The following is a 17676-nucleotide window of genomic DNA, read 5'->3' on the forward strand; positions in this document are numbered from 1 at the left end:
TTGTTGGCATTCAGGTTAATATTTTTCTTGATTACTTTTCTTGTAAGTGTCACAGCTTAAAGTTCTTGTGAAATTACTTACAAAAATAATCATAAATGTTGTTTTGTTTTTTAAGTCATTAAAAGCCTGATTGCTGAGCAAAACTGAGAAATGCTAATAGTTGCACTTTTCCATTTTAGCTCTTGGGTAACAGGAATTCAGAAAATCATAGAGTATGTTCAAAAAAAAGTGGATCAATTACTCAGGCAGTGTCCAGATTATAAAGAACTTACTTTGAAGAAACAACAATGGAGTACCTCACTTGAAGATCATCTAAATATGGTACATTGTAACATGCCTTCTTGTTAATATGTTAGCAATGCACTGCATATCCATAGTTTAACTATGTGAATATTAAGCTTAACTCAAATAACACAAATTACAAATAACACTGGTTTGTTAGAGAGCACACAGTTTTAGTTAGAATGCTGAATGTTATCAGAACCAGTGAACCTAAAACTGTTCTGAGAAATGTTTCCATGAGAACATTTTACCAACCATCTTTTAATAAAGCAATGCTTTGCTTAGATAATGAGCTATTATATAAGTTATTCTTTTGGAAATTAAGTGAATAATTAGTATTGTGACCTGCATATAGGTTTGCTATACTGTTTCTGTCTTCTGTTTCATTGTGCTGCAGATAAAAGTAGGATTATGGCAAAATTGAGGGTTAATAAGCATGGTATCTGAACTGCAGTAAATTTTTCAGTTAGGCTGAAGAAAAGTGGATTCTCTTCACTAAAATAATTCCTTTAATTCAATAAGATATGCTTTAAGGAAATCACAGCTTTTCTAAAGTGTTTGAATGTTCTGTAATACTGTGGACTTTTTAATAATTTGTCAGAGATGAAGTAGACCCATGACTCCTAATTAAGGTTCCATATGTGAATTAAAAACAAATTAAAAAACTTATAATCTTTTAACAAAGTTCATACTAAGGAAATCCCAGAGTGTAGAAAAAAAAAAAAAAGTACTCAAATTTGATGACTGAATAATTAAGAATGTAATCTGATATTTCATATTTGTATGATGTTTATAATGAACTACTTTGAATCAAATGGGAAGGCAATTTGCAATACATTGGTCCCATAGCACATTTTCAACAGAAGAGGCCTTAATAATATTAGAATACAATGCAAATATTGTTGAGTTTGGTTGAAAGTATATTTGCTGATAGCTCCTCTTGGTTTTGTAGCAATGATGTCACTAGCATACCATCATTCTTAAGCTAAAGCTACAATAATGAAGGTAATTTTTACTCAAAAGGTAGACCCTAATATTTACATGGTTTCATTCGGCACAGTTTGTTCTAATAACTTTATTCCCAGTCTTCCATTAGACAACATTTTGGAGATTTAAGTCATAATACATGATCTTTCATTACAAGGAACAGTGCTCATTGTTATATTCCTACCAAGCAAAGCATTTCTAATCTTCTGCTAATACAAAGTATCCCAAAGAACATGGTGCTAAATTCAGCTGCCCTGAGATTTACTTCATGTCACATCTTACAGTGACAATGAAGTGGAATTGTGTATGTGTATTGAAAAATGAAAATAGGTCTTCTATCTTGGCAGAGAAGCCTTAAATGAACTTTCTGAAAAAAAGAATGTGTAGTCTTTTCATAGAATGGAGCATCACGAGAGTACTTATGCCATTATTAACATACCTAGATATTAATACAGCTGTGCCTTATTGAAATAACAAGCATGGAGTACTTAGCATAAAGGAAAAGCACTTCAGCAAAATGAGAGCAGACAGGAGTTTTTTCTTCAGTTTCTGACTGTACCTGTTAAATGTGCAATAGTAGAAATTTATTCTTTGGTCTTCTCATTTCTTAATTTCTCTGATTATAAAAAGTACATATTTTAAACAGTGACAGCCAAGTGTTACTTCCTTTTTTTTTTCTCTGCAAAATGATTTATTATACTGTCTACTCGTTTAAATTAACTACATAAATAATGCTTTCAAATAAAGGTATCACGATCGATTAAAAAAATCACCCTGAAGCTTGCAGTTGCTTTGGAGATTGATTCCTGTTTGTCTGAGTCAGAAAGAATTTTGAACGAACACCTGGAACTGGCTAGTCAAATAAAGGTAAAACAAACAAACAAACAAAAAAAACACAATAATGTTAATTAGTCTTAAAGACAAATGCATACTGTATGTACTTCTAAGTAGGGTGAGGGACTGAACGTTTTCTTGTATATTCTTGGAAAGCAAATAGGTCTATAGTTCTGTTTAAAAACACAGATAACGTTGCAAGTGAGTCCTTGGCCATGTTGTCTCTTCATCTCGTGTTATTTGTTTCTGCGTCAAGACTCTAATGTTTATAGGATCCAAGTGTCACTATCTCAAGATCCTAGTGTCAGCCCTTGAAAGAACAACTCCAGATGTATATTCCTGCTCCCTCCTGAGGCACAAAATTTAAATATCGTGTATATAGAGGCACAGTAAGCTATTCCTTTGTCTTGTGGTTGTTATGCCAAATAAAGGAGATGAATAAGGAAAAAAAAAAGGGGGGGGGGGGGGATTTTCCTCCTGAAAAAGTAGTTGCCAGGTAGAAGAACAGCAAAGAGGGCTGTAAAGCTACCATCTGATGTATCCATTGGTCATGTAGGGAATGCAGGCACTACATGAAAGCACTGCAGTACTCAGCTCTGTACAAAGATAAGGTTGTTTTCAGGTCACATCTAGGGCCTTTCCAGTTCCTCTAGCAATGCTGTAGTATCTAGAAGTGGGTTAAAGCCACTCCACTTTTCATTCCCTCTGTGCTCTTGACAAAATTGCTTTTGTTGTGGTTAAGCTGAACAGCATTGCGGTATGTATTTTAGCTGTATCCTATATTTTAGGAGCTCTTAAAAAACACATTACTCCTATGGAGGTGTCTTTTGTTTCAGGCAACTTTGCAGTAGATCAGCAAGAGCCCATTTTTGTAGCACATGACGGTATAATAGTTTTTACTGTCTTTGTCAAATTGTTATTTGGAGGTAAGTCTAGGGTATTATCTCTTTTGCAATGTACTATCTGCCTTGACAGCAGTAACCTGTCACCTACCTATTCCTTCTATGGATTGTGATATGCTAGAGTTTGTGCACTTGGCTGAGTGACAGAAACAGATATGCTGAGTGGTTTGAGTTAAATATATAGAAGTAGATAAGCAAATCATTATAGATATGCAGTGATTCTTATTATCAAGAGGTGAGACACCATTGTCAAAGGATCTTACAAGACAGTGTCTTACAATTTATGAGGTAATAATTCTGTAAAAATCTATTTTAAATAGGTATTGAATATCTTGGTTTCCGAAGTGATTTCCTGTTTCCCAGTTTTCTCATGTTTGACTGAAACCTGTTTACTTTGGCCTAAGCTGGATGTCATTCTTTCTTTACGTTCTTCATATGCAGTTGAGAACAAATGTTTTCTAGAAGTTCTCTTTTGGTGTACGATTTCAAGGTAATGTTCAATAAGGGAAAATGTACATGTGCTTTATGTATGGTTAGGTTAGTATGATGCAATGGAAAAAGTTGCAAGTAAAATGAAGCCTTCATTCTTTGAATGAAGCTATGAGTTAAAACAAAACAGCTGAAAACTCTAATCCCAGCTGAACCGTGGAAAATATTAGTAACTCCCAGTGTATCTGCATGACCACATACTGTGACTTTCTTCCGGGTTTGAGCAGTTGATGCTGTAACAGATATGACCTACTTTTTGATCTCAATCTGATTTCAACAGGTTTGCCCCATGCAAGAAAATGTAGCTTGGCAGGTAAGGACTAATCTGGAGCAAGGAAACAATTATTGATTCAACAGTGAAATCAGGGGTGGAAGTCAATTAATAAACCAAAGGGCTACAGGGACAGACCTTGAAACAATTACAGCAGTAGACTTCTGAAGACCCAGAGTCACACTCTAGAGTGTGATTAGAGAAAGAAAAAAAAAAAAAAAAAAAAAAGGTATGAGAAACATCTAAGGGGCATTTAGCTGTAAGGAATCAGTTCAGACGATTGGGCTGTACCATTTATTCAAGGTAGCATATCAATTCTGGATGGCTGTGTTCCCATATTCTTGCACTGTGAAGTGGTTTACTTGATCTGAATATGGAGATTCCTATTTTTTGTCCATTTAAAATGGCTATTTTGATAACTAAATGGATAGTTTTTAGGTTTAAAATGTTACAGGAAAGAAATGGTGTATTTCAGCACACAATGGACGTTATGAGCTCTTCAACTAAGTAATTGAATTATACAGAATAAAGTAATACTACTGAGAATTACAAATGTGTTATCAATATTCACAAGTTCATTGTGGTCATTATACATTTTGTTCTGTGTTTATGCCCTGAAAGGAAGCTTCACATGAACTGGAAGCAGCTAATGAAATCATCAAAGACATGGAAGAGTTTGAACCCAAGCAAATGGCAGCTTTTTCTAGCAAAACTGACTTCCTGAATGAAGAACTGAAAAAAATTGAAAGAAATATTAATTCAAAACTGGAAATCCTAACAACTTATGTGAACTTTTTAAAGTCAGCAGTGGAGGTACAGATTTTTTACTTATTCTCTGACTAAGCAGTGCAAAAATCTTAGAAGGGAAAACATGTTTTAATTTAGCTAAGACAAGTATCCTGTATACCATGAGATCCTCTATGAGAAGTATGCCTTGGAAGCTCCAAAAGTCTTGGTAAGCTTCTTTCTGCATTAAAGGAGAGCTGTTCCATCAGGGCAAACAGCCCTGATCATTGAACTTGCATCACCATAATGATTAGCCTACGTACAGATTTTCTACTGATCTAGATCACCATCATAGGAAGTAATATCACTGGATTTTTGCTTTTCTCTTGTGTGTGTGTTTTCTCTTGTTCTCTCATTCTACATATAATAAAAATGCTTACATGTATGTACTCTGGCTTATAAATTTACCGGTTTTGTTTCATATATTTAAAAAAATATTTATCATAACATATTTATGCAATATGTTGATATGGATATTTATCACAGTCTCGCACTTCCACTGAAGGGCTGATTTTTCTGAATGGACTTAAAAATGAAATATAAAGTAGTTCTAGCTGAGATCATAATCCATTAATACCATTAAAATTTTATCTGTGCTAATGATGCCCAGTGAAATTATTTTTCATTTTGATGTAATGTTTGTTTTAATATTTTACAGCACTGTTGTTGTTCTTTTATATCTACAAAGAAATTGATGATGGAATGGAACCTATCAGATAAAATTAGGCATAAGATTTATTTGGTACCTTGAGTTTAAAAAAAGTCAAAAAAAATTGGATCACATCTACTTCTGATTCTTGCTAATACCATTTACTTGATATTAAACAGATCTGTGAAAATAATTGCATGGGTATCATGTTATATAATATTTATGTAATGATATGTGACAAATTGAATGAATTACTGTTCTCTGCTTGCCATCTACTGGTATACAGGTTATTTGAAACATTGTTTATTGTTTAGTGTTTGTATAGGTCTTAGGGAGGAAGATAGATTTAAAAACCTGTAAAAGATTCAGTATAACATTAATTTTACTTTCAATTTTATAATGTCTATGTACCTTCTGATTATAGCTATTGATTTTTTTTGTTAATGTTTATTTTATATCTTTCATAGGTGAATGACCATATTCAAAATCTGAAGGACTTTTTTCAAGCAGAACCACTACAAACAAGCAGAGAGGTTGAAAATAAAAGTGCAATAGAGTCAGCTAATACCAAGTGGCAAAAGACTATAAAGATGATTTTTTCCACTGAAAATTTGGGTCACAATTTCCTTAATTTAGCAAATATGGTGAGATTTTTATTTTTTTTTTTCATGGAGTTATCACTTTTCTCAAGGAACATAGTGAAATGATGACAGACAGCTGTATTGGTTCTGCCACCCTTCATCAAAGAACTTGTCTAAGGCAAAGTATTTGTTCTTTGTTTCAGTAAGGAGGGTAGGGAGTTGAGAAGATAAAATGACTGTGATGTTTCTGTGGAATCACAGTTAAAACAGAATAATTCTGTAAATTTCGCATTCCTAGTTCATGAGAAATTTTTCAGAATGAGAAACTTAATATCCATACTTTCACAGTATGGAGTTGTAAAAATAAATAAATAAATAAATAAAAATAAAAAAATAAAAACACTTTGATTTGAAAATGTCAAAATGTTTACAAAATCAAAGTGAGGTAAAGTTTTAACCTGAAATAAGATGATCAAATATTTTATACCACCATTTATACACAAGTATGTATAATATGTGTCATGACTTTGCAGGTAGAACTAGAACTTACCTCCCAAAGTTCTGAAGTATAAATTTCTCTTGCTCTGCACAGAATTGTTAGCTGTATCATGGTATTATTCACTGTTCTTTTGCATTTATGAAGTGCACTTTGCAGGCTTGGTACTTACAGAAAGGGCAAAAATGTGGAGATGTAGACCAGGAAGCGAAGTTGTAAATCTGAATAAGCCAATCCTATGGAGTTTAGGCAACTAAGGTTATACAGCTAGCAATGCTATTTGTTTTGATGCTGAAAACCTGAAATTTCACTGAAATCAGAGCCTGCAAATTTTTTGTAATGGAAATTTGCCTTTTGTTAGTATTAGCTGCACTGTACAAAATCGGTATAGATAAACGACCCCTGTGTAGAAATTCTGCAGCAAATCGTCAAATGCATGGGTTAATTGAGCATCCTATCCTGGTTGATGTGTAGGAAAGCTCATATTAAAAGTGTAAAAATCAAAGGAAGAATTCTGGAGGTTTTCATCAAGAAAATCTGCTGTGTGCCTTTTCCCTAGCAGGAGAGAATTGGCTTCTTGTTTTCTGTGTAAATTAGCATAATCTGATAAACTGTAATGAGTATTTGATGTTTGCCTGTGATGAGGTTTAATCCTAATTCTGTGGCTGATGGTTTGTGACTTCTTCAGTACCTGTCCTTAAAGGGAGTAATTCTACTATATATTTGTAAGATATGAAAGTGTGAGTGCTAATGGCATTATAACTACTTCATTGCCAATCAAGATTTTTTTTTATTTTAATCCTTAATAAGTGACCCTATACATGCACATAAATATAATCTAAGGACATATCAATTTTGCTCATATTGGAAAGAAGCATATATGTAAGTGCAGGATTTGGTTTATTTTACTTCCACTGAGAGTTATTCTTTACCAATGCAGTGTATGAAGTTCTAAGAAAAGGGACGCTAGAGCTGCTTCCTTATAGATAATCTTTCCTGGTGTTGTTACATTCTTTCTTGGGCTCAGCTGGATTGCCTGGGCATCCTTATCTAATTTTCCAACACCTCTTCATGATTGATTGGTTGAGATTTGCATACAATCATTCCCTAAACCATGCCTCCTGAACTGATTTCAGTGAATGTGGATAGCTTAGATACACAGCTGTTGTTTCTGTTTTTATTGGAGAGATTAGAGAGCAATTACAACGAGCTGAGAGGGTGAGAAGGGGGAGATGGTCATGATAACATACAGGAGCAAGTAAGATGAGCTGGAAAAACCTACTCAGGGAAGGTATTCAGGCAGTTAGTGTGGGCTAAAGCGTGTGCTGTCACAACTGGATACAGGCAGGCATAGATAGTGTAAAGTCAAGCTGAATATGTCTCAATGTGTCACTTAAAATCTAAATGTGTATTCGGATGTTTTCTCTCTAGGGACCTGGAAGTGTGTTACCACCACAGAAGATACTGCTACTCTCTTCTCATGATACTCTTAGGTTGTAGATTTAAGTGTCTGGAAGGATACATATCATACAAGTAATCTACAAACACTTTTCTTAAAAGAGAAACTCTGAAATGAGAAAAGCAGAAAGGACATTACTAGATTTCCTGCAGTGTTTCTGATATATGCTGTGCTAAAAAGAGGAAAACTCACCAATATTCAAATGCTGAACACGTTATCTCTCCCATGCTCCAGTGCTGCTTTGGTTATCAGCACAGAGTGGTCTGTTCTTCATACCCTTCACTTTCCAGCTGCTACTCCCCAGAAGTAGGTTTTTGGGTAGTTCTGTCTATTCAGAAATTATTTAAAGACACCTGGAGTATCAGAAATTTTCAATGAAAGTATTCTAGAATAATTGCTTTTTATTAAGTTTTGTTGGGACTTTAATGATTTTTTATTGTATTTTTTTTGTTTAATTCAAATGTGGGAAAATGTGTGTTTATTTATTTGCCAGGCAAATGAGAGCTTAATATTGAAAGCAGAAAATACTGTACAAGTAACGGAAGATACCATTATTAATCTGAGTAAAGGAAAGAAAGAGCTGACCGATCTTTGGGCAGTCTGGAATTTTAAAATTAATCAAGTAAAACCTATCAAGCAACAGTGCTTGATACTTGAAGAACAACTAACTAAGGTAAGTAAAAAAGCAAGAGAACAACTGCGACAAGCGTTTCTAGATTGTTACTGGTTTGTCTGTGACTCTCTCATCAACTGTTACAGGTATCATTTAAGAAAGAGAAATCATCAGTAAGATAATTCTCCATAGTCTATTCCACCACTCAGTCATTGAAGCACGAACAGTTTTTGATTTTTTTTTGCCCTTATTCAAATACATACAAGTACTCATTTCAAATTTTCAGTTTTAGTCAGTTTTCTGTACTATAGCAAAAGTGCTTTTTTATATGTTTTTCCTTTTTTTTTTGTAGCAACATCTTGTTCTAATTTAAGTTACCAAATTAATTTGTGTCCTATTAGTTACTAAAGTCAAGTCCAACAACCTCCATGGCAGATGTACAGTGTGCAGTGTTCCTTAAAAACAATGCTAGCTGTGTTAGTAGCAGAACCAGAGGCTTATGGGCACTGTTTCCAGTGTGACTTAACACTAAATCACCACCACATCATCTGTTTTCACAAAGAATGCACTGTGTGCATGGGTCCTCCCATCTCAGTGTGTGAATCATTTTTGTATACTATCAAGATCTCTTGTCACCCTTTTCAAAGTCACAGGGTTTGAGACAGAGGTTTATAGCTGGGGGGAAAAAAAAAAAAAGTTAGACTACATTAAAAATACAACAATCAACTTCAGAATATCCTCCTCATTATCCCCCCCCCCCCCCTCCTTTTCCTCCTAAACTGTTTTAAGGAAAATTACTGACAGCTTTTATATCTGGCTTGGGAAAGGTTCTTATTACAAATGTAGATTTGGGTTTAACTATTTTTTTTTATTTACTAAAGAAATACTGAAATGTCTGATTATCTTTTAGACTACTCATGGGCTAAAGATTCTTCAAGAGGCTCTTAGGCTTATGTCAACAATTGATCTTGGAAGTGAACTTTGTATTGCCTTAGAACTGCAAAAGCTTAACCAAATGAAACCACAGTTTCAGGTGAGAAGCTGGAATAGTGGAGTGTATGGTGGATCAAAACTTTTTTTTTTTTTTTTTTTTTTTTTTTTATCTTGAGTAAATAATAACTGACATTGCTTTTAGACAGTGCCTGGGGTCTGTTCTACACTGTATATTGATTTTCCAGAAGGGAGGTTTTGTCTGTGTTGATGAGATAAGGGAGAAGATGTTTTACCTTCAGCATCCACAGAATATCTTGTGGAATGCTAGCTGTGTATTGAAGTGACGCACAGGCATTGAGGTGGGGAGAGTACAAGGAGATCATCAGCTTTACTCTTTGGAGTCAGAGGTGGTCAGAGGCTGAGGTATATCATACTGAGTATCCTGCATCCTCTGAATACTGTTACTGAGTTTTAGCAAGTAGGACAGTCTCTTGTTCCCCTAAGCATCAGAGCTTGACACTATTGTTTTGATTAAGGACTGTTTCTGGGTAATAGTTGATAATTCAACCTAGCAAAAGAGTAAAGAATATGGAGAGTGTTTTAAAGAGGCATTTATTTTTCCCTAAGATAATTTACTTTTCATAGGTTGTTTTATTTCATAAAATGTAAGGGAAATCATGCAAACATATTTCTGTAATTTCTGCTCCTTTTTGCTAGCAACTGAATGCTGAAATTGAGTACATGATAAAAGTATTAGAATCGCCAAGTCAGAAAGGATTTCCTGTGAAAGAGAATTCTGAGAGAATGAGTGAGCTTATTCATCTATATCAAATGGTAAAGAACACGATGACAGAATATGATGAAATTTTCAACAAAACAGTTAAATTCCATCATGTTAAAAAAGAAGTGAGTATAATCTTTAAAAATTCATCTTCCTTTTGTAGCCAGCCTCTTTTTTTTTTATATTGGTGTCTGTCATCTGTCCTTTTTCACCCAAATAAACAACATTCCCCTGCCTGGTGATCAGAAATTTTGGATCTAAAACTGCATGAAATTTGGAGAATTTAAAACAAAGATCTGAAATTTAATTACTCAAAATTTAGGTTAACAAGTTATGGATATGAAAGGAATAGTAAGCTTCTGCTCACATTCAAAACACATGCTGATTTTCAGTTTAATATATTCTAGCTGGAATGTCTATCAAAATCAGGAGAATTGGATATTCCTGAAATAACTGAGGGCCCTGAAGATGTGCACCATGCTAAAGCCTACCTTTTGAATGCTCAGAAGAAACATGCACATATCAGACAGCTTTATAAATTGTTTATTACCTGGGGAGTGGATATCTTGTCTGCAGTGCAGCAAACTGTGAGTAAAATTAGAATGATCTGTGAAATCAGGGATAAATATGAAATAAGATTATAGAGCTATCTTACTGGCTTTTAAATGTACAAAAATGTATTAATACAGTGAGAAAAATAAATACAGAGCTTTGAGAATACTTTCAAAAGAAAACAAAATATAGAATCCATAGTAGTTAATAATTTGAAGATTTATGCTTTTAGAGTTTGCTGATATACAGCCAATAAATTAAGCAAAACATCTCGGAATTATATTTATTCTTCATTAGTTACTCTCACATTATAAACTGGTTTTGCTAAGAAGAAAAAAAAATGGCATTTTTCAAATCTTGTTTTAATTTTTTAATGATCTAATGAAAAGATCTTACATTGAAAAACCTCAAAATAGGTTTGAGATCAGGAGGAAATTTTAAAAATATAAGCATTGGGGCAGGGAGGGAGAAAGCACGACTTTCTGTTCTCTAGTAATTTTTGTGCAGGTCAAGGCCCTGTTGGTTGTTTCTTGAATGCCACACCTCCTATGTATGAGACTCCTGATACTTCTTAAAGGTTATTTTGCTTATTTATTCTCCTATAAGCAAAGGATAACAAAAGAACAAAAAGGAACTATAATGTATTACCTTATTAGTGGATTCCAGACTTGCTTGTATTGTGAAATGGATATAATTTAGAAAGGAGTTATATATTTAGGGCAGGATCGTCATTGCTCTGTATTCATTTACTATGCAGAAAACACGACAATCCCTTCTGACCTGCTTAGGTTATCCATATTGCCAGCCTGTTCTTCATGCTCCATGGCTTGGTTGGTAGCAGAAATGAGCTAACATCCAAATGGTAAAGACTTAGAGTATTCTCATTTCTCTCGGCTCAGAGAAGATACTATATGCGAGTTGTGACTTCGTTTCCTGGAAATAACCCCCCAGAATACCAGTGAATGAAATGTCTGTGTTGTTGCTTTTGTTACAGGGGAGGTATAATAGTTTAATCTAACCCATTGTTACTATTTATGCATGCTTTGCCTCAAAACAATTTCCATTTTAGATTGATTGAATTAGTGTATGCCCTGAATTTCATTTGTTCTTTTTCAGAATTGCTTGAATGTTTCTGTAAAGAATCTGAAGCAAGAACTTGCTAGACTTGAGTGCGACAGCATTAACTGGAGTTCCAAAGCAGATAAATATGAGGAAGAACTGTCACAGCATTTCCAATACTGTACCAATCAAGAGGAGATAAATGAGGTAAATGATATAAATACACATTAAAAAGGCTATTGTATTCTATTTGTATATATTACATATATATACATTACTGTTTACTGTTACAGGCTCTGTCATCTTCATCTGAAATGTAAGGATCTTCAGATGTCTTCCTTCTAAAGTTTGAAACAAAAGTAGAATTTACATCTCTTGCAGTTGTTAAGGCTGTTTCTTGTAAAAGAAGTTTCAGTCTTTTAATGAGTTCACGATAATTTACTACTTGACGTTTTGTCAGAAATCCAAGATGTGATGCTCAGAAAAATTGTTAGAGGAGAAAAAAATTTCCATGACATAATATTTTTTAATTATTTATTTATTATTTATAGAACATAGAACATAGAATATAGAATAAATTTATAGAATTTATTATTATAGAACATAGATTAGGAAAAAATGCGTAGTTAATATGATCATTAATTTAACATCTTAGTAGGCCAAATATAAATCCACTCACAATTTAGCAAGTAAAATGTAAAGACATTTATCTGCAAAAATCAGTTCAGGAGAAATATCCTATAGAATGAATCTTCCTAAAGTGATCTATTAAAATGAGAGGTTGAAGGCATTAGCAACTGCACTTGATGTTCTGCAGATGGCACGTCTGGGCCTCCATAAAGTACAGAAACTCTTACCTGGAGATTCTTACCTGGAAAGATCTCATAGAATCATTTCATAGAATCACAGAATTATTCTGGTTGGAAAAGACCTTTAAGGTCATCTAGTCCAACTTTTAACGTCGTGCTGAAGTCCACCACTAAATTTCACACTAATGTTCCCAAAAGTGTGAAACATATGTAGAAGATATGCAGGAGGTGGTGTTTTTTGGAAACAAAGGCATTGAAAGTTGTTTTTTCTTACTTTATCTTTCAGTAGGTAAATCCATACCTGAAAAATTTTCTCAGAATCACCAACAATGAGGTGACTGAGATTTCTATCCCAATTATTTTAGTGAGAAAAGTGTTTTTCTTTTCTTTTACAAAACATTTGTTTGTGAAAAAAATGTAAAAGGTGAGAGAACATGTGCAACAATACATATATTATATGATTACGTATCGATTAAATATTTATATTTAATCTCAGTGGCTGTTCTACTCCATTGTCAGTTATAATCTGAACGTGTTGCACCCTGTGATGATCTGTGCCTCAGTCTCCTGTGATGTAAATTCTTGGGTGATGGTATAAGGTGATTAGAATGTCAGGTGATAAAGCAGAAGCACTCAGGCTGAGGAGCCATGCTGTAGAAATGAATGAAAGCATGAATTACCTAAAAAATAGGTCCCATTATACTTTGCAGTGACAGAGCAGATTGAGAATATTTGAAATTTGATTTTAACTATTCTCGTTTTTTTTTTTTTTTTTCCTGAAAACACGTTTTCACGTTTTTTTGCTTCAATTTGTTGAAGATAAGATAAATGTTTGCTCAGCAGCCCATGTGTAAGACTGGCTATATTCGGAGAGAAACTTGCATTAAATGGTTCTTGCCTCTTTCCTTAGTTTCTTGGATGAGTGCAGAACGTGATTCCTTTCTAAGAATTATTATTCTTCTATTTTCATTGCTCATTCTACTTTTACTGAAAGCAGGATGTAGAAGAACAAAACAATCATCTCTTTCAAATTTAAATGAAGAGCGTGTCAATTACACTTCTTACTTACCACATCCTATATTATAAAATATGATGAGTGTCAAAACTTTTCATAGTTGATGGAAACCCACTGCAAAATAATTGTATATTTTTAATTAAAACATTAATTATATATTTTAGATTTTAAGTTGGGAATGCCATCGTGGCTGTATAGGTTAATACATGTTACATCCAGACCTACTTGAATGTTGAGTGTAATCTAACAGAAATACAACTTGCCCTGTGAATATCTTTTTATTTAATTATATTCCATTTCTATTGAAAGTTAGCATAGAAGATATTTCCTAAAAAAAGCTAAGCTAGTATACCTGTATATACTTTAATCCACTGCTTCATTTTTCATTAATTATTTATAACTAAGTCTGTTTAGAGATAAAGAGCAAAGACATTGCAACAAACTAAAAGTTATGAGTATTCACTTAATTTATATTCTGTTAATTTTAACATCAGAAGTTAGTCTGAATATTGCTAGTATCTGATAGAATTATTTAAAATAATCATTTCTTTACCCTCTACTACGTCGAAGAAAATAAGTATTTCATTTTATGTGCCAGCAGCAAGCAGCAGCTGCTCATAGATGTCACAGAGTAAACAGACAGCCAGATAACTTAGTTCTGATTTACCAGTATACAGAAACTTTAAAATTGACAGAAAATATTTAAAATTGTGATGTAAATATATAAATTCACATACTTTTAATGTGTTGAATTTAAGTACATCCAAATAAGACATTTGGCGATTGGGACTCACTGGTGTTTGAAAACACCATACTTAAGTCAGACTACTTTACTAGCTCTGTGTGTTTGTAACATATTAGTACTTTTATGAGAAACACAGAAACAAAAAAATTATAGCATAGGATACATAGAGTGGATTTAAAAACAGTCTAGGAGGACAGAACAGTAAAATGTACATCTTTTGTGTGCTTTTGCTAACTTAAAGAAAATTTACAAAGGCCAAAAATGGATTTATGCCTTCTACATCCTGGTAAATATAAAGAAAGCTCGTATCACTTTTGAGATCTGCATTTGTAAATTTGGGCTTCCTGCTTCACTAACTAGCTTGAGTAGCAGCCTCTGAAGAGCCACAACTCTACACAACATTACACAGCAATGATTTGTGAAAGAGATGAATCAAGCATGCAGTTTAATACTGCATTGAATCTGCTAATGAGATTAACAGTTTCTTATAACCCTTTTATAACATCTTATAACCTTTTAATATGGTAACCCTTGCACTTCAAAACCCTTTTCACAAAAAACATTTATGTGTGTCTGCACAAAACTTGTAACAGAAGAGTGACAGATCCTGAAATAGGTTCTCTGCTCTCCCCAGCCATCTCAATTTTTTCCTTTCCACTTCTTTATAAACTTATGGAAAGGTATGACTGAAGATATGAATTTTAACCATGGAGAGAAATAAGCTATCTTAGTTCATCAGGCAGTAGGAGCTGATATTTCTTAGCGTAGTTCTCCACTTGTAATTTATAAATGCTTGTGGTCCCAGAATTAAATAGACATTAATTAGACTTAATTAGACTTGAACAGCACCTTTTTTCTTTCCACCTCCTGGCTGGCTTTACACGCCTGGCTGGCATGTTAATCTTTGCCGTGTTGAAAATCTGTTTTTAGCAACTTACTTTCATGGGCTATTTTGATTCCTAGTGCTACTAAAAGTTCTGTGTGTAAATAAAAAGGGAAGGATAACTGGTTAATGACACTGAAATACCTTCTGGAAAGATTTACACAGAAATCAAAATGTTTTAGTGGAATTGTACTGTTAACAAAAATGAAAACATTTAAAGCAGTTTTATAGCTTGCTTTTTCATTTATTTCATGATCATGTGATAAATCTTAGCAATTGGCATCTAAACCCCTCTCCAGCCGTGTCAGTCCAACTATAGTTAGGAACAGCTGCTGGATTAATGACTATGACACAATGGAGAAGTCACAAAGTTCCATTAAACTTGGCTGAAGTCACTGAAGCGTATTAGTATGTGTATAGACTTAAGTTATTCTCATTGTATTTTTCAGGAAATAGTGAAAAATTAAGATATGGTCAGGTTTCTGTTTTCTAAAAATTAAGCTATATAGCCTTGGTACAGTTGCCGCTGTTAACAGGCATTAGGTACATGCACTCAGAGGATAATATACAAGTCTGAGCTGAAACTGGTTTTCCACTGAGGCTAAAAGAGAAAAGTGACAGCAGCTGCAGACCTTTGACACATGAGCCATCATATCTGAAACAAGGCGATCTGATTTCACATACTTCTTTGAGGAGAGCTTCTGTCCTTATAACCAATCGCTAGCTTATGTATGTGCTTAAGCCAGTGAATAATATAAAATAAACTCTCACTCATCTCTTGTTTTCCTCAAAATTAAATCAGCAAATAAGGCATTTGTGCTCTGAATACAAAATACTGTTCTACAGAGGTGGTTTTATTAACAGATTACTGTTAGGTAGATTTTATTATTCTGCATACTTAGGTGGGATAAAGAGTTTAAACTAATTGGAGACCGCAGTGTAGGTGATAGAATTCCCTTCCTTTCCATTACACTGAGTGAATACCATCTGTCTGTTCAGTGCTGAAATAATGTGAGAGAATCCCACTAGATGAAATGAAAATGAAAAGAATATCCCTTGATGGATTAACATTAGTATGTAATGATAATGATGAATTGCTAGCTTTCCCAATAACAGCAACTGCAAAATGAGCATTCATTACTCTCTGGAAGGGGGGAAAAGGAGGGTAGGGGAAGAGAGATCTTTATATTGTGCTTCAAATATTTTAACTAAATATCAAATTGTGGGTGTCACCTAAACTTTTTAACATTAATCAGGTAAGTGAAATTATTTTCATTCATTTTTATCTGGAAGAATAAATCCTAAAGTAATAGAACTGCTGCATTTCTTTTATATTGGTTCCTTTGGATAAATACCACTGTACAGAGTTTATTCTACATTCTTCTAAATGCAAAAGATTGTCAATCTGAAAGAAGTGAAAATCTCAAAAACAAAACAAACAAACAACAACAACAAAAAAACAACTTTCAGTCCTTTTTATATTCTTCCATTTCAAATGCTATAAATTAACACTTCCAAATTTTTTGTAATTATGGAATTGAAAAGTAATTAAAATAGTACCTTTTCTAAGGTATCAGCACCATATTTTAAGCAGGTATGTTTTTTGTCGCTGTTTGTTTTGTCTGGTTCTTTTCCCTGATCATTAAAGGCATTTAAAAATAACTGTAATATATAAAAATACATTTTACAGATGTAAATGAAATTAAAATTATATCACTTCTAAAGAAAAAGAATTCTGAAAAAAAACTTTTATGCTTAAAAAGATATGTATGTATAGTGCTATAAAGGTATTTTATCTGAGTATGTTTGATATCGTTCTTTATAGATCATTACTAATACAAAGAATAAGATATGGTTGTATGGTTTATTAAGTGTATATGGTGTACACACCCATACAATGACAATTAAGCAAACAAATACTTAGAGTTTGGAGAAAAAAAAAAAAAAAAGGAAATAAAAGGAAATGCAAATATGCTGTGTGTTATGGTAAAGAAATAGAGTTAAAGCTCCCATGGTAAAGAATACTGTCTTTACAAGTACTGATCGTGTATAACCCTTCTTTTTGGTGTGTTTTAAAATAATCCTGGTAAATTATCTAGCAAAGAAAGTGTACTTTCCTAGAACTTCATCAGTATTATTTCTATCAATCTGGATTTTTAAAATATTTCATAGATTGAAGAAAATATAGCCAAATTCCATCTAAGTAACAGAAAAGTTCTTCAGAAAAATTAGCAGAACTATATGTAATATTAATTATCTCATAGACTCATAGAATGGTTTGGGTTGGAAGGGACCTTAAAGATCATTTAATTCCAACCCCCCTGCCATGGGCAAGGACAGCTCCCACTAGATCAGGTTACTCAAAACCCCATCCAACCTGGTCTTAAACACTCCTAGGGGTGGGGCATCCACAGTTTCTCTGAGGAAGTCTCAGCTGATTGGTCCCCCTGAAAAGTCTGGAAAGGCACTAGTAGTTCATTATCAGAGCTACTAGTTCATAATTTATATTATTACAGTAATCATTTCCCCTTATGTTGAATTTGCTTTACC

The 17676-nt window shown here is 33.5% G+C and overlaps 1 protein-coding gene across 1 annotated transcript in view; it reads left to right on the top strand.

Annotated features, from left to right (window-relative positions):
* The window catches only part of CCDC141 (coiled-coil domain containing 141), a 68441-nt gene that overhangs the window by 35396 nt on the left and 15369 nt on the right, over window positions 1-17676 (top strand). Inside the window, 9 exon segments of the mRNA XM_032189598.1 lie at window positions 180-321; window positions 2017-2136; window positions 4387-4578; window positions 5668-5844; window positions 8230-8409; window positions 9260-9382; window positions 10000-10188; window positions 10471-10650; window positions 11732-11881. Coding sequence (XP_032045489.1) covers window positions 180-321; window positions 2017-2136; window positions 4387-4578; window positions 5668-5844; window positions 8230-8409; window positions 9260-9382; window positions 10000-10188; window positions 10471-10650; window positions 11732-11881 — 1453 coding nt within the window.

Source organism: Aythya fuligula, chromosome 6 (assembly GCF_009819795.1).
Source record: "Aythya fuligula isolate bAytFul2 chromosome 6, bAytFul2.pri, whole genome shotgun sequence".
Classification (NCBI taxonomy): Eukaryota; Metazoa; Chordata; class Aves; order Anseriformes; family Anatidae; genus Aythya; species Aythya fuligula.